Source organism: Urocampus carinirostris, chromosome 8, assembly GCF_059441175.1.
Source record: "Urocampus carinirostris isolate Australia breed hairy pipefish chromosome 8, RoL_Ucar_1.0, whole genome shotgun sequence".
Lineage (NCBI taxonomy): Eukaryota > Metazoa > Chordata > Actinopteri > Syngnathiformes > Syngnathidae > Urocampus > Urocampus carinirostris.
Genome location: NC_142356.1, coordinates 33,548,547 through 33,575,102, shown reverse-complemented (window position 1 = coordinate 33,575,102; position 26,556 = coordinate 33,548,547). Strand labels below are relative to the sequence as shown.

At 38.2% G+C, this 26,556-nt stretch overlaps 1 protein-coding gene and 1 pseudogene across 1 annotated transcript; one reads left to right on the top strand and one right to left on the bottom strand.

The window, feature by feature from the left end:
- On the bottom strand, positions 1-23,073 carry pcyt2 (phosphate cytidylyltransferase 2, ethanolamine). The gene is made up of 12 exons (XM_088342470.1): positions 22,472-23,073; positions 18,330-18,418; positions 18,085-18,246; positions 17,861-18,012; positions 10,919-10,960; positions 9,951-10,089; positions 8,757-8,839; positions 8,597-8,674; positions 5,963-6,028; positions 5,705-5,770; positions 4,722-4,810; positions 1-2,180 (listed from the first exon to the last, which is right to left on the bottom strand). The coding sequence occupies exons 1-12, from the start codon at positions 22,603-22,605 to the stop codon at positions 2,081-2,083; spliced, it is 1,200 nt and encodes a 399-aa protein (XP_088198596.1). The 5' UTR covers positions 22,606-23,073; the 3' UTR covers positions 1-2,080.
- Positions 15,234-15,323, top strand: LOC148361710 (U2 spliceosomal RNA; annotated as a pseudogene).
- Positions 23,074-26,556: the final 3,483 nt, after the last annotated feature.

Genomic DNA, 26,556 nt, shown 5'->3' with positions numbered 1-26,556 from the left:
CACTTTTTCAACATAGGTTTATTACATGTTATAATCTGCTAACTAGTTTTTGAAAACTTGCAGGCAATTCCAAAACCCTTTAATTTTCATCCCACAGAAATACATGACATCCTCTGACAATAATTATTAATTAATGCAATGTTAGGTGATATGTTTATTCTGCTTCCTATATTTTTAATATCGGACACATGTAATGGAAATTGCATAGAATGCCAGATCTACTGAACTTGAGAAGTTTGTAAACTTGGTAAGTCTATGGTTCTGTAGACTGTACATAAGTCAAAATGACAAACAACAGTGAGGTACAATAGTCAAAATAACCGGCATCCTATGGAATAATATTTGCCATTGACCAACATAAAAACACACACACAAAAGTATCACACCCGTTGAGTGAAAATCAATGCAGAACAAGCCACAAGTTTGTTCTGCTTGCTTCTGTTTTTAATCTTGGAAACATGAAAAGGAGATTGCATTGGATGCCAGGTTGTTCGTCATTTTGACTTATGATTGTTTATATCTTGGTGTCTATTGGCCAATAATGACACCATTCCTTAATTTTCACACCCGTTATCAGTGTCTGAAACTCATGACAAAAAGTTACAGGACACCAGGGCAGACAACTCTGAAAAGTTGCCTGCCCCATTTTTCACACCACACAATAAGAAGACTAACCGCAATAGGAAAAAACCCATTGTTTCAAACTATTAAGGATTGATAATTAGAATATGTAACAGCGTCCAGGCAGACGTTATTTCAGACACTGCCTTTACGGTGCTTGTGCTTTAGGTTTATAAACATGATAATATTACAGTTCAGTCAACAGTGCATAAAAGTCAAAGTAGCGAACAAAAGTGAAATATAATTTTTAAAATAATCAACCGGAATGCTATGCAACCTCCTTTGCAGGTGACCAATAGTAAGAATAATAGATTAAATTAAACAAATCTTATCACACCAGTTTAGTGAAAATTCATAATTCTAATGAGCCATGTTTATTATCTTTGCTTCTACGGTTCTACGGTAATGGAGATTGCATTGAGTACAAGGGTTTTTTATTTGGACAATTATGCACAGTTTACATCATCGTCATTATTGGCCAATAATGTTGCTGTTCTTTCATTTCCACACCCTTCTGGGCGAATGTGCTTTTTGTAACCTATGATATTTTTTTTTTTTTTTTCAATCTGAGGGTCTGGTTTGGTCCACTACTGTTCTCCTTGCATGTTCAAAATCCAATCATGTCTTTTCTCCTTATTTTAGGTGTCTACTGAACTTGATAAGTTTATAGACTTGTAGTAGGAGATTGTATGTTCACTCCTCCTGTTCTCCTGCCAAGTTCAAAATGAAAACAAAAAAGAAGAAGCAGATTACACCTATCATTAGGTAATTGAAACTGCACTTGAAGAAACCGGAACAAAAATGTTTTTACCATCTATAAATGAAGAGAAACTGTGGAGACATGCCGTCAACATTGAAATTAGTTTTAAAGTTATAACCCTGATATTATTTATAGCGTCGTAAATGAGGTATTATATTAAACAAGCCATATCAACTTTTGAATTTATAGATCAGGCACCCAAAATTCCAGTAAGTATTGAAAGATCCAGTTGCAATAAAATCTCTAACTATTAAACTATAAAAGTGTCTTTCCAAATACGCTTACGACCAACAATTATGGTATGGATTTAAATTTTAGAATTCAAATGAAAATAATACAGGCAACAAGTCTAAAATATTTTCACAAAAACAGATTAAAAATTGCAATATTAAATCTAATTTAGCAATAATTGGGAGAGCTATTACATGATACATTTCCCCCTTTTTCAAAGCATGTGCTGTTGGTATTAAAATAAAATCGCAATCTGTGGTAGTGGTTAAAAAATATCGCGGCAAAAAGAGGTCATCCCAAGTCCAGGCCACAGCAAGAAGAGACACCAGCCGGGAATTTGCATCTTGTAACCATCCGTCTGAATGCAGCTGTAGACTCTTTAAACCCTTTGGTTCTTCCGCTCACACATGCACTACAACAAGTGCATCCTATACAGGAGAAAAATAAAAGTTCTTGAGTCCCATTTCTCTAGAGAGCACTTTCTGTCTGTTCCTCTCTCTTCTTCATGGCCTCTATCACCGCCATCTCCTTGGCCTCCTTCTTCTGGTTCCTGGCTTCAAACTGTAGCCTGCGCGGAAAGACAGACATGACTATTAAGGACGGCAGGTAAAGCGAAGTAAAGCGGATGGATTACTGTTAATTAGGGACGACAAAGTGCCCTGATTAAAAGCCGCAGCAGAAAAACGTGAGACCAGCCGACCAAAATACACGCAGTGAGCAGTCAGGCTAACGGTTCCGCGATCTTGTTGTAAACAAAAACTCACAATGGCTGTTGAATGTCCAATCCATCTCCATCCATGTGAAAGGATTAACAAGGGAGTTCAGTGAGTTTATGATTGTTGATATGATTTATAAACAACTATATCTTGTAACAGGCAGCACGGCGGCGCAGTGGTTAGCGCGTGAGCGGCACAGTTCTGAGGTCATGAGATCGAACCTCCTGTGTGGAGTTTGCATGTTCTCCCCTTGCTTGAGTGGATTTCCTCTGGCACTCCGGTTTCCTCCCACATTCCAAAAAACATACATGTTAGGTCAATTGGCCAGTCCAAATTGTCCCTAGATGTGAATGAGCGAGCGAATTGTCTGTCCCTGTGTGCCCTGCGACTGGCTGGCAACCAGTTCAGGGTGTCCCCTGCCCACTGCCTGAAGATAACTGGGATGGGCTCCAGCACCCCTACGACCCTACTGAGGATAAGCGATGCAGATAATGGATGGATGGATATATCTTGTGACAGTTCAGACAGATGTAAAACATATGCACTTAATTTTTGCGATTTTATTAGAACAGGGTCTCAATGCACTGTATTTTATTGTTGCAGTTTTCAACATCCAGAGGAGATTAAAGTTCCAATGACGCGTCCCTTGTGTTGTTACGGTCATTCTTTGGTGGTTTAGCCCAGTGTCATATCAATGACACTGCAGTGAGTACATAGTCAATATTGAATCAAGTACTGAAAACCCCCCGTTTTGCTCCTGTTATATGAATGATGTTGGCAAAAACATCGACTAATTTCTCCTACGTCATAAATGTTTTCAGACTGCTGTTGGTGTTTTGTATTTAGACACATGTGTTGTGGAAAAGGGCAGCTCGCCGTTTTCCTCTTACCTCACACACAAATTCAGCCACAGAGCTTCAAAATTATAAACATGCTTGATGCTCACCTCAGCGTTTTCCTTCAATAAGTCTCCACGCGCAACTGACTGATGTAAAACAATGCAAGTTGTAATCAATTATACTAGTCAATTGGAGCTGTTTGAACTACTCATTTATTTTTCATTTATTAGTCAACTGTTGCTTGGAATATATTTTCCTTGCTTCAAAAAAGAAGAATAAGCCACAGAGTTTAAAATGTAGCAAAAAAGTAGACTTGTAGTCCAGAATTTACGGTACAATAGAACCAATGGATGGCAGTGGAAAGAATGCGAACACATTTAAATGAATGTGATATGATTTGGAAGTTTTTTTTAAACTTTATTAAGTTATGTTCTGTTTTAATGTTTTGTTGCAATAAACTGAAAATCAATATTCGCTAGGAACATCAAAAAACACTTAATAACCGGATTCATACACTTTTTTCATGGCCAAATTCAAGCACTTTCTAAGGACTTTTAATAAGAACTGTTAATCATGTATTTTCAAGCCACAAATATGTGATTTACATGTGCAATTTTTAATCTTGCGTGTGCATTTATCAAGACATGATTTTTAGACCTCAGGTCAATTGGAAATATATTTGTTTTTCAGACAAATCTATCCGGATAAAGGTATCGGTTAAAATGCCAGTAACATGTATCGTACATTTTCAGTTGCAAGAAGTTCTTTCCATTACAATTTACCACCGGTAAACACTACTTTATTTTTTTTTTTTGCATAGCCCATTACAAATATCTATATCCATCCATCAATTATCTGCACCGCTTATCCTCAGTAGGGTCACGGGGTGCTGAAGCCAATCCCCGCTATCTTCGGGCAGTGGGTAGGGGACACCCTGAACTGGTTGCCAGCCAGTCGCAGGGCACACAGGGACAGACAATTCGCTCGACCATTCACACCTATGGACAATTTGGAACGGCCAATTAACCTAACATGCTGTTTTTTTGGAATGTGGGAGGAAACCGGAGTGCCCAGAGGAAATCCTTGCAAGCACGGGGAGAACATGCAACTCCACACAGGAGGTTTAATCTCATGACTTCAGAACCGTGGCCCACGCGCGTTAACCACTGCGCCGCCATGCTGCCCCCAAATGTCTATAATTAATAAATAATCCTCGCACTACTACACATTTCATCAAGCCCTGTTTGGATGTAGCATGCATGGGCCTGACCAGTAGGGGGCGATGTCGCTTCATAGGACAATGCTATGCAATCTAATGCCAGCTGCAGTTATTCATAAGGGTAGAAGAATTGCACTGGCAAGGCGAAGCCTTCAAAGATCAGTCACAGTGTCATTTTAAGCAGACTTGTTGAGAAACATGGTAACAATTTCAAGCATTTACCAGCCCTTCACCCAAAAGTCGAGCACTTTTCAGTCCTTGAAAACACAGCATTCAAATTCAATCATTTTCTATGATTTCAAGCAACCGTACGAACCCTGTAATAATGAGAGCACCTGTTTGCAATGATCCTCTGAACGATATCGTCGGTGGTGAGACTGTTTGCACTGTCAATGGTCCGAAATATTCCTCGTCTCTGCGGCTCCTGAGGAGTAATCACACATAATTCACATACTGTAACTCAATTTTGGTAATGATTCGGGTACAAAAATGTTATCCTGAATATGATTTCAAAGCTGTCAGAATGAATAAATAAATCGCATTATATTCAGAATTACAAAGCAAATTGAAGTTAAAAAGTGATCTTGACAGTTGCATAATTTCAGTATAGCAACCACAGATTTTTTTTTTATATTTAAAATCCAGATAGAGCAATCCCACACTATGTAACATGATTTACTTTTCTCTGTATTACTACTTCCTGGATTTGCATTGTGTACTTCATCCTAATTGGCTTAACAGACGTATTATTTGACGAGACAGTATTGATTTGTAAGAAAAATAAATGAATGAAACAATAATTATGGTTTACTGATCCCTTAACCTGTAGGCCCGTAGGTACACCACTTCCTGTGGTGTGTCTTGGGCAAGTAGAGCCGGGCGGCGACCATCCCTCTCCAGGGAGTTTTTTATTGGGTAGCAATTTGTTAAACAAATGCTTGATCTTGTAAAAAGGGTTTGTTTTTTGGTTTCACTGTATAATACAGTATTTAATTGTGTAATAGTTGTAAAAAAACAAACATGAGGCTTCTCCTACACGGATTTACAGGTTCCTTTTGGAACCTAACCCACTGCTAAAAACAGGATTTCTTGATTTATTAAATGTTATCCTATTCATGTTTTCCCCCCTGATTTTGATGGTTTAAATGAATAGATGACAGGGATTTTGAATGTTGTTTTTTAAAATTTCATCTAAATATAGAATTCAATGACTGAGGCCATGTTCCTATATTTGAATCAGTTTCACAGACTGTACCAAATGACAAATAACACTCCACCAGCTACGCCTGGATCTACTGCAAAACAAATCTACACTCACAGCATAGGGGTCGGAGCCATCCTTGTCAGGAAATACTTTTGTCATGCCATGACAAACCAGATCCACCTGTAAACACACACAATAAACTGAAGCTTTCAACGTTCCAAAAGAAAAAAAACATACAAAAAAGATGATGATGTCACACAGTAATATTTAGATATTATACATTTATTGAGCATATCTGTTTTTTTTAATAGGAAAAACAATAGGGAAGAATTTCCTGAAAAAAAACAAACATTGTCCTCATTAGCAACTTACCTTAAAATGATCTAGCAGGTCTTTGGTCACTGCATAAGGTGCACCAATCACTACCTCTGACACATACTGCACATATTGAAAACACAACAGTCATCATTAGGCACTTTTGAGAAATGTACTTTGTCCTTTTAAACCAGGCAAGTCACAAATACGGCCTGTGGGCCTGATCCGGGCCGTAGGATGAATAGATCCAGCCGGCCCGAAGTTTCTGAGTATGTCATGAAAAAGTGAGTTGTACCTCCCTTTAAAAAGTGAGTTAGAAATTAATGAAAGGCATCATTGACATCAGAACTAGTCTTCGTCATTACTCACTAAGGGCAGAAAATGCATTCCTGAGTAGACGGCAACCTGCGATTATGATAGCAATCGTTAGCATGACATTGCTTGGAATTGGAAACCCGTATCTTTCCTTTTCTCCATTGACTCCACCAGTGACTGTGTGATTCATAAAGAACAGAAAACCTGATCTAGACGAGTTATGGTTAGTTTTGAATGTTTCCCATGACAGTTTGGTGAGTGGGTGTGTGACTCCCTTAACCACTAAGGTCGGAGGGGCAATTCCTGTGGTGTGTCTTGGGCAAGTTGTAGTGCCCATCCCTCTCCGACAAATGTTAGACAAATGTGCAAACCACTGCACTACATATCATTATTACACTTAAACCAAATTTGAGATTTTGTAATATTTTATGTCGATTTTATTTGTATATTGTAACTTGGCTTTCCTAATCTGTATAAATTGACTAGTTTTTGTAGTAGTTCTCAAATAGTGGGGCGCAAAAAAACTATGCACATCTATTGATATATGGCAGACATGTACATGTTATTTCATCTAATATTTGTCAACCATTTCATCAAATTGAATTTGAAACACTAATATATATGGCGCAATTATATGGCGTCCCTTTTTTTGAGCATTCAGTTTTAAAATATACATTTTGTGGAGTGACACGACTGTGTAGGGTAAGGAACGAGGAAGTAAAGGGAAGGAATGGTCTGGTGAGGGTTGATGAAAATGTTCTGAGATGGTTTGGACATATGGAAAGAATGGATGAGGTCGTTTGACTAAAGAAAATTTAGTGTAGAAGTTGTTAGATATGGAATGAGAGAAAGGCCCAAATAGGGTGGGATAGATGGGGTGTAACATGCTCTGAATGTGAGGTGAGGTCATTTAATGGATGCAAGATTGTGTACAAAGGAAGGATGTAAATGGAAAGGGATAGTTAATAACGACCGATATTGACGCATATGATGCGGAGGGGGTAAACTAATGTATGCTGTCAGGCCTTTCTGCTTGTGAAGTGTTGCATGGCACAGCAACTCACCCCTTTTGTGCTGTAGGCTTAATGTTCGATGTCAGTTCGGGAAAAGCGAAGGGGAATGAATGTTTGGTAAATGCGAGTGTGTCCTTTAATCTAGCCACCTCCCACTAGGGGGATATGGCTTCGGTATATAGACATTGCAGTGTCCCTGGCGGGCCGCCAGGGTTTAATTGGTCCTGCTAGAATTTCATAAATTTGTATTCTTAAAAAAATAGATATGTGAAGTTAATCAGAATATCTTTTAGATCCCTTATTTTATATATATATATATATATATATATATATATATATAAAATCGCAAACTCCATGCTAATTTTTGTCTTTTCACTCACTTTTTTGTGAGCTGTGTCATTGCGTTCATAACTAGTGTATTTATAATTCAATAGTTTGCAAGGCACACATTTATAAGATTTAGTTCCTTGATTTTGCGTTTCATCAATGCATTTCAATTTAAAATGTACATTTTCTTTTTAACCTCCCTAGACTGTCAACCCACCAGGGTCTTACAAATATCAATGGAGAGAGTGCATTCAAAAACCCATAAAGTAATAGGGCTCAAAGTTTTTTTTTCTTGCACAATATTTGATAAATTTATTGATGAATAAAATACATGATAAAAATAAAAAAGGACATAAAAATGTATTGTGCTTTTTGCTCGTTGGTCTTGAGCTCAGTACAAAGGAAGGAACAAGGGCGGAACCGAAACAACAACATTCTAATTAGACCCATTTTTTTGTTACTCATCATATTTTAAACATTTTCGTTTGGTTGGCCGGATTAAAAACCCTAATTGTCTGCATGTGGCCTGCGGCCCATAGTTTGCCCACCCTTCCAATATGAGATGATTTGAGTAGTGCTTAAAGGGACACTGTGTATTATTTGACTACTAGATGATGCTGTATGGTGTAGTGCAACTGAAAATGATTGCTGAAAAACAAAAAACAAACTAAACAAACTATGGAGCTTAAAAGTGACAAAAATGCACCATCTTCCTTTTTTTACCCATCCTTTTTTTGGTGTTCTGTTCCCCGTCAATAAAGTCAGCTCTCCAAGTGAGGCTCATATTATGTAAAATACATAAACATTTCTCGACCATTTTAAAAAATGCATCATTATGTGATGGTTTATGTATTTTTCTTTTCAAAGGTTTTCTTTCTTAATTAATAATGTATTTTTTGTACCACTAGGAGGCTAACTAAATAATAAACACTGTCCCTTTAAGCTAAACTGATGTGACGTGAATGCAGATGACAACTTGAACTGTGCATAGTTAAACATAAGGCCACTGATCTAGACACTTGGTTATATTTATTACCCGACAGGCCAGAACGCTCAGGGTCCTCTCGTGGACATTCATTATTGGGTAGTTCTTTCCCTTGTAGCGATTCACTTCCTGAATAGAAAAAAAATGCTTTATCAGCAAGGATTTTACTCTATTGTTTTATGTTTGGAGAGAGGCATCTCATTTGCTCTACCTGGTCGAAATGCAGACCTACAATGACGTACGGTCTCTCAGCCAGTTTGTAGACTTTTGCTAGGAAGTCAACATGGCCAATATCTGCCAAGAGTATGTCAAGGCAACAGTAAAACAATGGACTGCCTGGGTGGAAGGTTGTGAAAATACATCAAATCTGAAGCTCTCTCTCTCTTTATATATATATATATATATATATATATATACACACACATACACAGTTGCTTGAGAAACTATTTGCCCCCCTTGAACTTTGTGACCTTTTGCCACATTTCAGATTTCAAACATAAAGATATAAAACTAATTTATTGTTGAGCATCAACAGTAAGTGGGACACAATCATGAAGTGGAACACACTTTTTGGATATTTTCAACTTTTTTAACAAATAAAAAACGAGTTAGCACTGATTAGAGGTGTATGTAACAGTTTTATATCTTTATGTTTGAAGCCTGAACTGTGGAAAAAGATTTCAAGTTCAAGGAGGCCAAATAGTTTTGCAAGCCACTGTATATATTTGTGTGTATAAACAGGTTCAAAATATAGTAATAACCAAAGTTAATTATATTACTAACAAAATGAATAATGTACTTGTTTTATTTACACTTTTATTTAAATTGTTTAATATTGCACTTAAAAAAATAATTAAGTAAAAATCTTGCAAATACACTTGCAAAATTTTCTTGCTTTACTAAAAAAGAAAGTTTAGAATGTCGAAAAAAATGATTTTTAACACTAGTAGATAATGCTTGCTCAGTATTTATGTCAGTTTTCTAGAAGACAGGATTCAATTAAGTAAAGCTTAGTAAAATAAATTGCAGCAACATCCTTAGCCAAAATGAGTAACAGGTATTTCTTCTTGAGCAATGGTGACCAGAAAAAATAAGAAAAACTCAATCAAGGCAAGATGATAATTTCTCAACACTGATCGAAAGGACCAGTTTTAGATTGTTTCTTTGCCCATTTAAAGTTTCATATTTGAGTTTTAAGAGTATCACAGTGTCAAAATTAAATTCAGGCAGTGTTTGTACTGCCATTCTCAAAATTATGTGACATACGTTTAGCATTTACACATGAACAAGATGGAACACAAAGAATTGACTTTAAGACACAAGTTAGTGGTTTCACATAGCAATTGTGAAAACTGTGCACACCAAAAGTGGAAATGTCAAGGTCTGTTAGTCAATGCAAGGATACGGAAGAGGTCAAAGGCCCCAGCCACGTAGATGATAGTGTCCCCGGGCTGAGGTTCCTTGCCTGAGGCAAACTGGATGATCTTCTGTGACGTTTGTAAGAACTGAGATACTCCTGTCCATGGACTGTGGCCTTTAGGACCCTTCAAAACAGCAACACCACAAAAGATCACAACCATAAAAAAAAAACAAGATAAAAACCCTTCACACTTAGGGGTGAATTAAAAAGATTTAGAAATGTTTTCACTGGTGTTGATTTCAACAGTCTATATTAGAGGTAAGATCTTAAACCGGAGCCCAACCTGAAATTCGGGCTGGGCCTCAAATGTCAACCATTACGGGCATTTCTCTTGCTGACATTATTCTGCAATTATCCACTCGTCATTGTTCTTTGTTTCTTTTTTTGCGTGGAGGATCCGCACGATTGATTCCGTCCCCCTCTCCTCTTGCGCCAAAGAGCCCACGCGCTCTCTGGACAGGGAAGGTGACAGAATCCATTGCACGGTTCCCGCACAAAGAAAAAAACTGAGGGGTGGATAATTTAGGGAAAAAGTCAGTGAGAAAGAAGTCCTCCTTCAACCGACTCCTCACAAATAAAATATAGAAATTTGGGTTTGCTTTGAGCTCGGCCCTCAGATCAAGTTAATTTATCGGGCTCGGGCTGGATTTTATAGGCCCAATCTTACATTGTTCACTATTAGATAAGATGTGGCACTCCAGGATAAATAAAAAAATAAGGTAAAAAAATAATGTCAGGGTGAATAGGCAAATATTTACAAGATTGGCTGAGCTTGCAGTGCATCATAAAAATAATGCAATGAAGATACTGCAACTACATTTAGAAGCAACAGTGTGCCAAAAATAATAAAGAATAAGATATAAATATTGTTTTCTATACATTGGGCAAGAAATGCTATCACAGTTTTGTGTGCTTGTTTAGGGTGGTGATGGCTCAAGGGAAGACTTGCTCACCTTTCCAAAATTATCTGTATGCTGCTGATAATCGGGGTTGTCCTGCAGAAAAAGATTATAGGAACATTTGACTTTATTAACAAAAGGACCACAAAAAGGACGTTTTCAAAGTTATAAACAAAGAACTGAAAACAGTTTAGTTTTTTTTTATACAAGACTGTTAGTTTTCAATGTTTTTTATTACTCTTGACTTAATGACAGCTATCTAATTTTGAGATACAATTAGGATACAATTACCAGTGTTTGAAATAACGTCTGCCCAGAGGCCCAGGGCGTGCATCTTTTACAACGGACGTACAACTTACACAACGTCTCTGCCCGGGTGGCCGACAACTTTTTTCAAGAAAGAATTTTATTTTTTATTTTTTCAAATCAAACATTTGCTTTATTCAGATTTCGAATTCTTAGTTCGATTTGGAAATTTCAGTTTGTTTTATTTATATAATTGGCAGCCAATCAGAAGCCTGCATCAAATAACTTCGTGCTTCCGGACTTCCCCGAGCGTTATAAGGTCGTGCATTTGCATATTATTTTCAAAAGTAGACGCACAGAGAACACAAGAAAAATGGATAAGTGGTTAGGAATCAAGCCAAAACCTCAGCCCCAGAAGAAATATTCCAAAGAAGCTAACAAAATTTATGACGCTACAAAACGTAAACGTACATTAAAAGTATCATGGAAAGAGTTCACGTGGCTTGTATCAGACGACGCAACGCAAACATTGCGTGAATGAAGATGAGTAAATACAGGTACATACTGATGGCAGATGGAGAACAGCAATGTCATATACATGCAATTAATGTTATAGGTAGATTTGTGATAAACTTAATTTTAAAATGTTGTTCTGTTCTATATTCTGATTATCAATCCTTAATACTTTACAACATTTTTTTTATTTTTTTATTTTTTTATGCGATTCGTTGCATTATTGTGTTTTAAATGAAAAAAGGGGCAGGCAACTTTATCGCTGGGCAGGCAACTTTTCAGGGTTGTCTGCCCTGGTGTCCAGTAACTTTTTCGCATTAGTTTCAGACACTGCAATTACCACTGCAAATTACTAGTGAAATCAGAATTACTTTAAAATGGGAAGAGTGATTGTCTACCTGTGATTCTGAAATACATTATTCGTGGACAGCCCTAAACCACATGTAAAAGGAAACGAGTGATTTTATCAGCTCAATTTGTTTTCAGCTGTGTAGAGGATTGAGCGACCTGGGTCCCAGAGGGCCGCATACCTGCATGTTTTGGCGATTTCAGTGATTAAAAACGATCAGCTTGTTATCAGCCTCTATGGGAGCTTGACAACGATCCTGGTCTTTAGAATTTCTTGTCATGGAGCGAGGAAACTCAAAAAAACAAATGGAATTGAAACAAAAATGCATGCTATACCACACTTACCGCTGCAACCACAAAATAAAAGACCCTATTGTATTTTTTGCACTAAAACTAGCATCTTTTTCAAATATTGACTGATTGCATTTCAAGTATTTTACGGCAATCTACTAATCAAAAAAAGTAAAATCATTGTGTTAAGCATCCCCAATATAAACTGGCAGATTCTAAAAAACTATCCTTGTGAACATCTATCTTAATACGAGCTTCTTCTACACAGAAAACTATTGTTGTCTTCTGCTTTAAAACAGTAGTGGGCTTAGTTATGACTTATTTATAGTTTTCTCAACCAGAGTATGCATTTATTGGTACATTTTCACTCAACAAATAAGGCTTCAGAAAAGTGCAAGTAATTTTTGGAAAGGATTTAAGACTATGCTTGGGGAGTAACAGAATACACGTTACGGCGTTACGTAAGTAGAATACTAAAGACATTGTAATTCATTCCGTTACAGTTGCAGAAAAACGACAATCGAATCACAGGTACATTTATATACAATAGAGATTGGTTTGCAGGCTTACATTTTATTTGAAAGTATATTTACATATACATAATGCGCCGATAAACAAACTGTCTATCATCATTTTAATCACTGGTACTAGAGAGAGATTACACACCACGTGCACGAGCCGTATCTGTCCGCAAATTGTAAAGACAGCCAACTCATCACTGCATGTTTTTCACACTGTGTTGCAGGGAAAAACAATTTTTGTCTGTATTCTATTTCTCCTTCAATGTAGGACTCAATTTTGTTGAATTAGCTCAAGCCTGAAAGTTCGTGAGACTGTTTATGTCAGGGGTGTCCAATACGTCGATCAGGATCTACCAGTTGATCGCGAGCCTTTTAGGATCAAAAAGAGCCAGTTTTCTAAAGAGAGCTGTCCTATTGGGTGCGACCCGTAGGGGACAGTGATGCTTCACATAACTAAACCATAATGACAAGCCACCAGAGCAGGTGTGTCGGCGTCATTTTCACAGCCTATTTCTATTTTACATTTATTGCATGGTCTCTAGTCAGACTGCCAAGAAATGCGGCAATGGCAACAATTTCAAACATTTAAGCACTTCACTCAAAATTAACAACATAAACGTTAGCCTATCATCTCCTCACTATAAAAAAATGTCACTTGATCTCCATACAGGGTAGCCCGTCTGACATCTGATCATTTTTGATGCATGGCTCCCCACGCATGCACATAAAAAACCCGGTAAAAACGATCCGAGTCACCGAGCAATGTATGCTTCACCAGCAGGCGTTAAGCGCAAAAATGCTCAACATGAAAGAGACAATGTATGTGTCAACAAAAATCCCTAGTTCCATTCGTGCCAGATCTCTTCAAAGACGGTTATTTCGTGGGCCTCTGTAGAAGGCTGATTCCGAGCACTTGGAGCTGTTGCTACACACTGACATGAGATGGCTGAGTAGAGTAAAAATTCCTACAAATATTCCGGGAGCTCTGTCAGGACATGAAGGTGTTTTTCCGTGAGTCTAAACATGCAGAATACAACCAATTAGTGGCTGCTTGACTTAACATTTCTAAAAGATCTGACTAACATGCTTAATGCTCTTAACATAGAGCTGCAAGGGAAGGAAAAAAAAGTGGTCGTTATGATCAGCTCCAATAATTGTATCAGACAAAAAAATGCAGATTCTCTCCTCAAAGCTTCAGCGTCGTGATTTGGGAAATTTCAAAAACCTCCAGAGCTGGAGACGTAACTGAAGGCGTGCGCCCTGGCTGATTGCATTCAGTGCAAGTCATCAGAAAAAGGCAATGACAAAAATGAAATGTACTGTATTGTACTGTAAAATATGGGCTCATGCAGTACATACAAATGAACAATACTCTTTATGCTATATTTATAGTATATGTTTTGCATTTTATAGTAGGTAGATTATATTGACATGGCTATTAAGTAGCTCACACACGTAAAAGGAGTGGGCACCCCTGGTTTACGTGTCTGCGAATTGGACGCTGGGCAGCACGCTGGGTTGCAAGCTAGTGATGCGTTCAGGGACATTTAGTACCGTAAATTCCGGACTATAAGCCGCTACTTTTTTCCCAAATGTTCAGCCCTGCGGTTTATTCAGTGAAGCTGCTAATTTATGGAATTTTTCTAACCGCCACCAGCGGCGCAGGAGTTTAAAGGGTAAAATTAAGACCAGTAGAATATGTGCGCCAGGAAAGACTGCAATTTCTAGGTTTTGGCGTATATTTTCTGCTAAGTTAGGGTGCATTCCTATACTGAGAAAGATGCCCTTGATGGCAATAGTCATGAGATAGAAGTTGTAGACGATTGACCGTGAATTTTAAATTTACGGGATGCTTTTTTTTCACAGGTATGTTTGATACATTGCGAGTGTAATCCTACTAGCGTGTTGGTACCTTTCAAAGGCACGGTTTGGGATGAAAGTTATATTATTATCATTAAAGCTTTGAAAACTCTCTCGGTGTACCGTCTTTCTTCGTAAATATGTGTAACCATGTATAATATGTATTTGCAACGGTATATTTTTGTAATGTATTTATTTTAGAGATTTATTCTGTTATGTGTTCTACAAACGAATCAAAAATAAGGGGCGGAGCAAACGCGGGCTGATGGGAAATGTGGTAAAGCTGAGTTACCGGTAGATCTGTCTGTTGTCGCAGCGGACAATAGTGGATATATATATTTTCCCACCCTTAACTTTGGAAATATACATTTTGTTTCCTTGGATTACTTTCATCGGGACCCCGACTTTACAAGTCTGCATCATACCTTAATTACGGGTATCATTATCCATCTGTGATGTCAACTGTGGTTCTGGATATGCGCACTATGAAGTCAATAAATTTGTTCAAACCATAAGAATCAAAATGTGTCGACATGTGACTTGTTTTTAGACTTGGTACTTCAACTGTGGCTCTGACCATGTGTGCTACGTTTGATTTTTGCAATCGGGAGATGGAATAAGAGCTTGCTCTGTCCACGCCACGCATCGGCCCGATATTGCAATACCTCCGGGAACGGTGCATTCGCAATGATTGCTGCCGGCTCTGTGGCTAGGACCTTGACTCAGCCTCTTGGCTGAGAGCAAGTGTCTCGGCCCCTTGGCTTTGTAGCGTATTATGATTTGACCGATAACGGATAATTGATAAAGAATATAGAACAATAAACCTTACAAAATCCCCCCCCTACAGTTGTTTGCTGGTGAGATTGTCGTGTTTGTTTGCTGCTGTTGGTGTCGGTGGATTTGTTCAGACCAAAAAACAATCGACTTTGGCCTGGACGGATCTATTGACACTAACAAAGATGTTATAAAACGAAATTGTGAATATGCTTGATTGCTGTTAAGATTGTCGAGAAGGGTTGTTCAAACCTCACATTGCTTGTTTGCTGTTATTAGTGTCAATAAATGTGTTCAAACCGGACGGATCTATTGACACTAACAAAGATGTTACATAACGAAATTGTGAATATGCTTGATTGCTGTTAAGATTGTCGAGAAGGGTTGTTCAAACCTCACATTATTATTTGTTTGCTGTTATTAGTGTCTATAAATTTGTTAAAACCGAAAAAAAATTTTACAGTTGTTGAACTAACAGCCTGGCACGGGTTAAACTTTTGATTGTGTCGCAAGCTTTTACTGCGGGCGCCCGCGGCTTATACATGGGTGCGGCTTGTATAAGTATAAAAGTATCAGATCACTCAAAAAATGATGGGTGCGGCTTATAATCAGGTGCGCTCTATAGTCCGGAATTCACGGTAAATTTGATGGTCCTCTTTTCTCATTCTTCAGGTAATAGTTGTTCAAAATATACTATACAATCCCTGAATTGTTGTGTTGTGAGAATGTTTTACTTAGCCTAGTACATTTAACTATTGTTAAGAGGTTTGGCATCCCCACTTCAGTTTGTTAAGAAATTTAGAAGGTAACACTTGTGTGTTGAAACAATATTGGCTTCTTAATGTCCTCCTAATGTAAACTAAAAAAGAGCATATCTTGTCTGCCTCCCGAAAGTTATATTTTTGCTTAATACACTATACTACATGGTTAAAATTTGAGCACTTTTCTGTAGGACTGCAAGCCACTACATAACCTTGGTATCCACTAGTTCTTTTTCAAGGTTACATTGTTCATCAATCATAAACGAAAATGAGTAATTTTTTGTTTTATTGTGTTTTTTTGTGTGTCTTTTATTAACATATTTGGTATTGGAGTAATCCCAAAGGTAATTGAAAGTACAGTAATCAAGTTACATGACTGCAATGCTATAGTATTCGTATTACATTTTATAATTACCCTCCCCAGCCTCTTAAAGTGTGTGTGTATTTCAATCTTGAAACCAAAGATCAATAAAACAATAACATTGCATTAAAAGAAAATGATGAGAAAAGTTTCACTGTTGGGAAAAAAAATCACTTACAGTGGTACCTCTACTTACGAATGTCTATACATATGAAAGTTTCAGGTTACGAAGTACCTGAAGGAGAAAATATTGCCTCTAGTTACAAAGGCTTTTCAAGATATGAAGTCAAAAATACCTTATAGTAAGCACTGCTATTAGCCGCTCCCAGAGTTTCTCAAGCGTAAACAAAGAGGCTGCGTGTATCCCAGCATGCTCTTCGCTTCACCTTCAGAGTTCATAGTTCAGAGAAGATGACGAAGAGGAGTTCCGGCAAGATGGCGGGTAGGGTTTTGCAGCTATCATTCAAACAGCTCAAATTAAAAACATTTTTGCAAATTTCCTTGAAGTCTCGGAATTTGTGAAAAGGAATCACCCAGAAAAAGGGTTGAAAAGTCGGGCTATCGCTCATTATGCCTGCGTTGCACATTTTTGACGGATTGTCAAAAGCAGACAAAAGCAGAAGTCATTGGATCAATTTATCAAGAAACGCAGGGCAAAAAGGTAAATTAATATTTTTATTACATTATAGACCTCTTGTTTCTTGTCTATTGTGTGGTTATCTAACTTTAACATGTATTTGTTTAATGTTCTTATGCTCTTTCATGATTTGTTTAATAAAATATCATGCTGTACATTTGCAGTGCTTGGAACGGATTAGCGCGTTTACATTCAAAATGCGTCTCTACTTAAGTTAACTTAAGTTTTTAGGTTACAAAGCTACTCCCAGAACGAATCAAATTCGTAAGAAGAGGTACCTCTGTAGGTTAAAGTGAAAGTGTGTAATAATTTACTCATAAAATCTCATAAAATGCAGCTTAAACGTGTGCCTTAAGAGTTGGGATATGGAAGGCCAAAAGGCTACTATTTTTCCTACTAACAAATCTTTTGCGTGAGCAACGGGATATTAAAGTGGACAACTTTAGCGGATAACGAGAGAAAACACTAAAAACGTCAGTAAAATCTTGCAAATTTTCAAGTACTGGGATCCTGAATCATAGAAAATTAAACCACTAATCCTCTGATGTATTCAGTTTTATCAGTTGATTCCCTATCGTGCTCACAACCACAGCTGTCTGGTCATTGTTGTAAAGTTTAATTACACCTAGTATAGAAAAGAAGTATAAAATTGGAGCAGTTATGCAAACAGAATGGCAAACTCACAATGTTGCTATGATGCGATTTGGTCATTAGAAGCATCCGTCCCACAAGGTCCGTGGTGGAGACCCCCTGTGTGCGTTTGCATTCTTTATAGCGCCCGGCTCTCTTAACCTCGTCGTATGTGTCCTTGCCATCAACAGTCAGTGTGATGTCATCTGTTTAAAAAGTACAATTAAGATTAAGAATATTTCATTTATAGTGCAGGATTTTTAACAATGGCCTCGTACCTCCATGCACACAGAAGTCACACTTGAACTTGTCTAGGGTCTCCAGTGTTGTGACGTATGGTGCCCCTTCTACGATCTCATCCACCCACTTGATGGCCCGCACCATCTTGTAGCGCTCTTCCTGAGTGAAGACTGGAGGGCCTTTGTGCTTGGCGATTTCAGCTTTTGATGTAAGACACCAATGAATAATAGTTATAGCTATGTTACAACCAGGAAATTGAGAAATCTCTAAATGAGGTCCCTACCATCTGTATGCACGCCAACAACAAGGTAATCCCCCATGCCTTTAGCTTGCCGCAGTTGATTTGAGTGACCATAATGGACCATGTCGTAACTGCAAAGTACAGTAACGCAGAAACATTGTGAGCACAGAAAACTCCATTTGATAATCAAGACAGAAAATATGTGCTTGTTCTTCTTTACAACTCAGAAGTAAATTTACAAGCGTACATTCTAATGTGGTTATGTGACAGATGACAACTCATAATTCTTTTTTTACAGACAATTGGAGTGGCTACATTTCAATCAAAAGAAATTGTCATGAGCGCAAGAATGCAGTCGGTCAGTTGGTAGATTTGCTTTTCAAAAATATGACACAAAACTAGGGCTTTAAAGATTAGAAAACATTGTCATCAAAAATCCATGACATACTCAACAATGAATCCCATTGTCGACGTTTGTTGCCAACAGAGTGAAGCATCTCAACATGAATATAATCTCTGTTCTGCAATTGTGTCAGAGTTTCGAGCGGTAACATACAGAAATTACAATGTCAACATCAAGTACGGGTACCAAAAATTCTAAAGTTCAAGGAGCAATTTAGCCTGGATTCAACGGCTTAAAAGACTACTTGAAAAGTTTTCGAAACAGACCTTGCGTATCATTGAAGTACCTCGATGATGCATTAACATTTAAAAGAGCAAACTAAACTGAGTCCTCATTTTTCGACAAGCCTATCTCAAGCTTTTTTTCCCCCTCAGGTACTAATAGCAGAAAGAGGACGGATAATTACGTCAAGTCCCTCTAGGTAGGACTAATTTTATGTCAAATGAATCCAAATTTATCAATCTACGATTACAGATGCTCCCCTACTTACGACCATTTGACTTACGCAAAACGGTAGATCCGGTCATTTTTTTGGGCATGTCGAAAAATATCCGAACATTGCTGCAAGTTAGATTTTGTATTGTGTGCACCTTTTTCTGAGTAGAGGACATTACTCTAGTGCTTGTTTCCGCCACAAGGCGCTATAAGAGGTCACCCAACATCCACCCCGAAGAAGAAATCCTTGTTAATGTGTAAACACACTGCACTTTATCTCTAGCGTACTAAGAACTTTGACGTTTATATTGTTTAATATCTCGTGCATCCATTTGATATGTTTGGTGTAAAGTGTAAAGAAGAGGCGAGCAGTTTCTTTTGAGTTTGGCCTTGTAAATATGAGTACTGTAGTGATGGAGAAGAGATGTATTATCATGCAAACAGAAGGGGATGCTATTACGATATCATTGCTTGAAGTTGTGTTTGAATCCTTTTGTTCTCTCTGTGAACAGTCTTTTTCCAACATGCCATATTCTCTCACATTCTATGTCATACCTCCAATTTTTCCTTACCCTATCTTTTTATCTGTGAGGAGTAAATGTTTACTGCAATACTGGTAATGCAATTTAAGCTGTATGAAGACATGACCTTAATGGATAATAAATGTGCTCAAATATATTTTTTTTTTCAGTACTATGCTTTACCATTCAGCCTGCTCTGTAACATTATAGAGCATATTATTTAATCAAACGTTTATTCTTCAGTTTCAAAACAATACAGGTTACGTATACAAGCCCTAAACCTTCTTATGTAAACCATAAACATACATTCTATACAAAATATAGCACTGAAGCAACTTATGAACAAATTCAACTTACAAATGTTCGTCCTGGACCTATGTCATTTGTAAGTAAGGCAGCGTCTATTTCAAAACTGCCCATTTATATAATAGTTCATGTTTTTTTTGCTTATAATGGAAACATGTTGGCCTGAATAGGGATGGGCACCGCCAGGCTGTACTTGCCCAAGACACACCACAGGAAATGGTGCCCCTACCGCCCAAGTGGTTAAGGGATCCACCCAACCAACCATAAAGATCAGTATTGTTCCGTTTTTCAAAATATTTAACAGTAAAAGGCGCCGAAAAATATTATAAAATAAAGCCACAATACATACAACACTGTTGAACATAGTTCACCTATCTCCCCAAAACTCAGTTTGAACTTTAATCATTCACTTAAATGGCTTCTCTAGTGATAAAGGATACTTAAAATATTGATAAGTATCCTGATATGGATCCATTACATCACACTAGATTGTGAATCAGGTGACCTGAAAGTGCATGCTGCCTTTGAGCAGAAACTGGTGCTCCACTTACTCTAAGGAAAGTTAAAATCATTTGTTTTTGCACACACCATCCAAAAGTGCTTCACGTGGTTGAAACACAAAAGGTAATATCAGCTGAAGTAAACCCAAACGAAACCCTAGCAATATTATGTTATATGGTTCCTCATTCATTTCAACAGGGCATGTTGTGTCTCTGTAGTTTGTATTCTTCTTTGTAGCACTCGTTTGCAGTTGCACTACACAATACAGCAACATCTAGCGGCCAAATATTACACAGAACCCTTTTAAAGGGACAGAGCGCAAAGCGCACCATTTTTCTTCTCATTATTTTTGCCCAGCCTTGTGTAAGGTTTTTGGGGGTACCTGTAGCAACAAGATGGCAGACAGTCATCCTCTAGTGGAGCCCCATGTTCTGTAAAATAAATACTAATTCCTCCACCTACGAGTGTTAAAAAAACTGCCTGTTTAAATAATGGCCCAAGCATTTATACAACCACCAGCCCCTAAATAATACACAATGTCCCTTTAAAAAAGATATTGAACTTTGTAATTTTGTAGGTTTTTTAGGGGCGTCAAATATATGTCTGTATCTACTCGTTATTGCAATGCTCTTTGCTAATTTGGATAGTATACAGTACAATTTATATTGAGTATCCAACTAATATCGTAGAAAAAAAACACTGAGAAAATTACTCTATTTGAACATTACCAATCTTTGTTTGGATTTAAATGTATTTATTGGAAATCCCAAACATGAGAACCTCCGTTTAAAATCTTACTTCAACCACGTATCTTTCTGCAAATACTGCATCGATTGGTAGGTACACTCTAAATAGCATGTTACGACAAAAAAACAAAACAAAAAACCGCTTACATCGTTTTTGGATTTTTTTTTCTCTCTAAAAAAAAAAAAAGACACATCATCATGTAATACAGTGATTTTCAACCTCTGTGCAGCGGCACACTAGTGTGCCGTGAGAGCTCGTCAGGTGTGCCGTGAGAATTTATCCAATGTCACTTTTTAAAATTTAAAATTTTATAAAACATTTATGAATCATTTTCTGCAAATTTTATGTCATTGTCAAGTGTATGTGCTGTAAAAACTGGGGGTATTATAAATTATATTGCAATTAAACATACTGTTCAGTGTCATTTTATGACATTTTTGGTTAGTGGTGTGCCACGAAATTTTTCCAATGTAAAAAAAATGCCCTGGCTCAAAAAAAGGTGAAAAACACTGATGTAATAGACCTGTTCTTGTGCACTATAATTATCTGTCATATATCACAGTAATAACCACAACACTGTCAACCTACACACACACACACACACACACACACAGTAATTTAAAAACTGTCAAGTCTAAAGTTCACCAACCTTTATGAAGCTGAGCGATGCCTTTTTGTTACTGATTAGCACAAAGGGCTACTAGTTTGATGTGCGTTTCTAACATACCATGTTATTAATATGTTGTTACCATCTTATTATGTTACTACCAGGTTGCAGTTATTACAGGTTAAAAGAGGTTCAGTCGACCACTGAACATCAAGCCAGTTAAAAATTAAATTTCCTAGAAAATCAAAATGACCCATGATATACCTTCAGGCTAATCGGGTGGTCTTAAGAGGCTACCTATTTTCCGCGGACACAACCTTGGAGACCTTGGTCTAGTCCTGTCCATACGTCCCTTTTCCCACCGAACTAGTAATGACGTAACACAACCTCGCGCTAATCCAATCAGGGCAGCAAAACGTTCATTCTTAAGAACTTTGTTTTTGAAAAATAGGACTGTCAATAAGGTAACACGGAGAAAGCTTCTTCTTCTTACCCAAAAAATTGTTTTAGCGCTTGGCACATGATAGTACTGGCATAGCCGAGCAGCTACTCTTAGCATGCTATCAAGTGATGTCTGTCCGCCATGCCTACAACCGTGGGAATCCTACAAACCTGACATTCTTCTGTCATTATGCTCATTAAAACATGAAAACTGTGTACTTACCAACCGTCGCACCAAAGCCGTACGACACGTTTGTTTTTCTCCGGGCTGCACCCTGAACCTGCCGGCTGGGCACTACGGCTGCATTCCTTGAGTTTCTCCTCAGTGTCGCTGTCGTGGTGTCCGTTTTTAATCATGTCGGCTGTATTTTCAGGACTTCGATTGCGGTAAAAATGTGCAATACCTGAAACGGTCACCAGCGTTAGTAAAAAGGGATTACAAGTAGGGTGCGGGTACGCCCTCTAGTCATTCGCTTCTACAAGGGTAGTGAGCAAATAATGTCACAGAGTCAGCCGACGCCTCCAACTCGGTGCTGCGTTCTAGGAACGTAGGAAATCGGTCAACTATCTAACTCCGACGTTGAAAAGAGCAGTGCTGCGCCAGTAAATAAGTTAGGAAATTAAACAGGAAGTCAAAAAACGCCTTCACCGACGGGCACCCGTTTGTTTTTCCCACAGGGTTTAGTGACGCCAATGTGATTAGAAAGTGACGATACGATTTGGAGAAAAAAAAGCTAACGAATATGCACTGGAAAGTGCCAGTTTCCGACGTTAGTCAAACAAGGCATCAGCCCATCTATCACGTGAACAGAGAAGTACTGCCACCGCATCGCTAATTACATGTCACATTTGAGCACGAGTCGCGGCCTCGGAAATTCAGGTTTGCGTACGTTCCACTTTATTACAATCGTCATGTGAATGCTGCGTTTGTGACACCATTGAATAGGTGTGAGTGGGTTTTAAAATTGTCAATGACTATAATTATCATTGCTGTTAATAGTGTCAATAAAATTGTTCAAACAAAAAAAACGTGTCAGGCAGTCAACCTCAATTTAATTTCACCTTATTAAGCAACAATAAACCTTACAACATCCCTAACCTCCGTTTTGCTGATAATATTGCTAGATTGGCAGTAGACAAACCGTAACTCAGCCTGGACAAATCATCAAGCCAGTAAGGGATGGAAATCAGCACAGCAAAATAAAAGGTAATGACCAACAATCCCCAAGGTATAACTAGAAAACATCACCGTCAACTGCAGAGAGCTGGAACCTGTCACCAAATTTAAATAACTTGGAGCTGTCATACTAGAAGAGGGGTCAGAATTAGAAATCATGGCCTGGATAGTTTAAACCATAGCCGCTTTTGTCAGACTTTAACCCACGCGGAGGGTCAAGAAAATAGCAGTGAAATCAAAGATCATGCAAGCCGTGGTTACTTCCATCTTCCTCCACTTTTGCCAGACATGGACTTTCACGGCAAAACTAGAAAAGAAAATCCAGGCCACGGACATGCGATGCTACAAGAAACTTCTAGGCATCAGCTTCTAAGCCCATGTGACAAACAAAATGGTGCCCAACACCATCAGAGGGCGCATTGAACCCTACCAAGAACTGTTAACTGTGCGCAGACAGAAACTTCAGTGGTATGGTCACGTCACAAGATCATCAGGACTGACCAAGATCATTCTCAAGGGCACAGTCCAAGGGGGCAGGAGAAGAAAAAGACCAAAAAAATAACTGAGCCAACGACATTAAAGAAATGGACTGGTGTCAACATTGGCACGACCCAAGAACAAGCCAGGAACCGTCAATATTGGAGAAAGCTGTCCAGAGTTCCGTCCTCATTAGTGCCCCAACATCCCATGCGGTTAAGGGATCCGTGAACCGGGAAACTTGACAAACACAAAACGGCAACTAGTTACTCAAAGGATATGTGTCATAATAGAAAGATAATTCATGTAAACAACATTATTTCATTTACTAAATTCATAACACAACTCTTTCCGTATTTTTCTGAGTTCTTTTCCCACTTGCAGTAAATTCAGTGTTGCTTATTTCAGTGGTCAGCAACCACCGGGACGCGAACCGGTACAGGGCCCCACAGAAAGAAAAATAAGTTGACTTCTTATCGCTGATTCCATATTTATTTGTGTATAAAACACTTTTTTCTTTTCTTTTTTACCTATAACAGAACTCGAAAGTGTTTGTGTGCGTTATACAGTCGGTTTTACGGAAGCATATTACTGTATTAGAGCAATAATTTATCAGTCAAAATGTTTTGCTGACATTTGCTCGGCATTGGATGCAACGGAAATCGATCCCAGATCGCGGTGTTGAGAGCATCCAATTCTAACCATCAAGATTGTAGACCACAAAAGAAAATGCATTATGTTTTATATGATCACATCATCACAGTATTTGTGATCATGTTGCCACATTGTCCTACATTATAATGAATGAAGCATGTTGTGAAAGAGTTCAAACAAAATGTGGTACCGTGAGTAAAAATAGTGTGATGATGAGATATGTCTTTTCCTGTCTAATAATTACAAAGTGAATTTGGGTTTATTATAATTATTATTGGGCCAGGCCGCGAGAATATAGTCAGACATTAAACCGGTCCATGGTACAGAAAAAGTTACAAACTACTGGCTTGAATACAGTGAAGAAAATAAGTATTTGAACACCCTGATAATTTGCTATTTCTGCCACTTAGAAATCATGGAGGGGTCTGAAATTTTCATCGTAGGTGCATGTCAACTGTGAAAGAGATAAACTAAAAAGAAAAATCCAGAAATCACAATGCATGATTTTTTTTTAACTATTTGTGTGATACAGCTGCAAATACATATTTGAACACCTATGTATCATCTAGAATTCTGACCCTGAAAGACCTGTCAGTTCGCCCATTAGAAGTCCACCTGCACTCCATGTATCATCCTGAATCAGATGCACTCGTTTGAAGTCGTTAGCTACATAAAGACACCTGTCCACCCCATACAATCAGTAAGACTTTAACGTGTAACATGGCAAAAACCAAAGAGCTGTCCAAAGACACCAGGGACAACATTGTACACTTCCACAAGGCTGGAAATGGCTACAAAGCAATTTCCCAGCAACTTTGTGAAAAAATGTCCACTGCTGGAGCAATCATTAGGAAATGAAAAAAGCGAAACATAACAATCTCAATTGGAGTGGTGCCCCAAGCAATATATTACTTCGTGGGGTCTCAATGATACTAAAAAAGGCGAGGAATCAGCCCGGAACTACACAACAAGAGTTGGTCAATTACTTGAAAAGAGCTGGGACCACCGTTTCGGGGGTTACTGTAGGTAATACACTAAAACGCCATGATTTCAAATCATGCATGCCACGAAAGGTTCACCTGCTTAAACCAGCACATGTCAAGGCCCTTCTTAAGTTTGCATATGACCATTTGGATGAGTCATGGGAGAAAGTTTTGTGGTCAGATGAGACCAAAATAAAACCTTTTGGTCATAAATCCACGACGCGTGTTTGGAGGAAGAAGAATGAAGAGTACAATCCGAAGAACACCATCCCTACTGTGAAGTGTGGGGGTGGTAGGATCATGCCATGGGGGTGTTTTGATGCACATGGGACAGGACGAGTGCACTGCATCAAAGAGAGGATGACTGGGGCTGTGTATTGTGAGGTTTTAGGAAACAACCTCCTTCTCGGAGTCAGAGCATTGAAGATGCGTCGTGGCTGGACCTTCCAAAACGACAACGACCCGAAGCACAGAAGCAGGAAAACCAAGGAGTGGCTCCATAAGAAGCATATCAAGGTTCTAGAATGGCCCAGCCAGTCTCCAGACCTGAACCCAATCGAAAATCTTTGGAGGGAGCTCAAACTCCGTGTTTCTCAGCGAAAGCCCAGAAACCTGACTGATCTATAAAAGTTTTGTGTGGAGGATCATATCTAAGATATCTAAGTGGGAGAAATAGCAAAATAGACGGGTGTTCAAATACTTATTTTCTTCATTGTACGTAGAAGTGCAAGATTTCAATCATCCGTTCTACACATGGTTTCACTCTGTAACAGAAACTGTCAAATTTAGTTTAATTTGCTACAAAGTTGTCCCATTGTCTTCTTATACTCTATATTTCCTCACATGGCTGAAAACTCTTGTCGACATTAGTGGCAAAGGCAGGGCAAAAATTTGGAAATTGCTCTTATCAATATGGACAAAAATAAATGCTGGATCGAGAACATTTGCCAGAGTACTGCGACAACATTAGCAATCTACAATGACGCTGAGCCAAAATGGGCAAGATGAGTACGGTCC

Coding starts and splice junctions, on each gene's coding strand:
- pcyt2 (XM_088342470.1), bottom strand. CDS start 22,605: ATGATTAAAAACGGACACCACGACAGCGACACTGAGGAGAAACTCAAG. Junction 18,419..22,471: donor CGGCTTTGGTGCGACGGTTG/GTAAGTACACAG, acceptor TGTACTTTGCAG/TTACGACATGGTCCATTATG. Junction 8,840..9,950: donor TGGGGCCTTTGACCTCTTCC/GTATCCTTGCAT, acceptor TACTCTTGGCAG/ATATTGGCCATGTTGACTTC.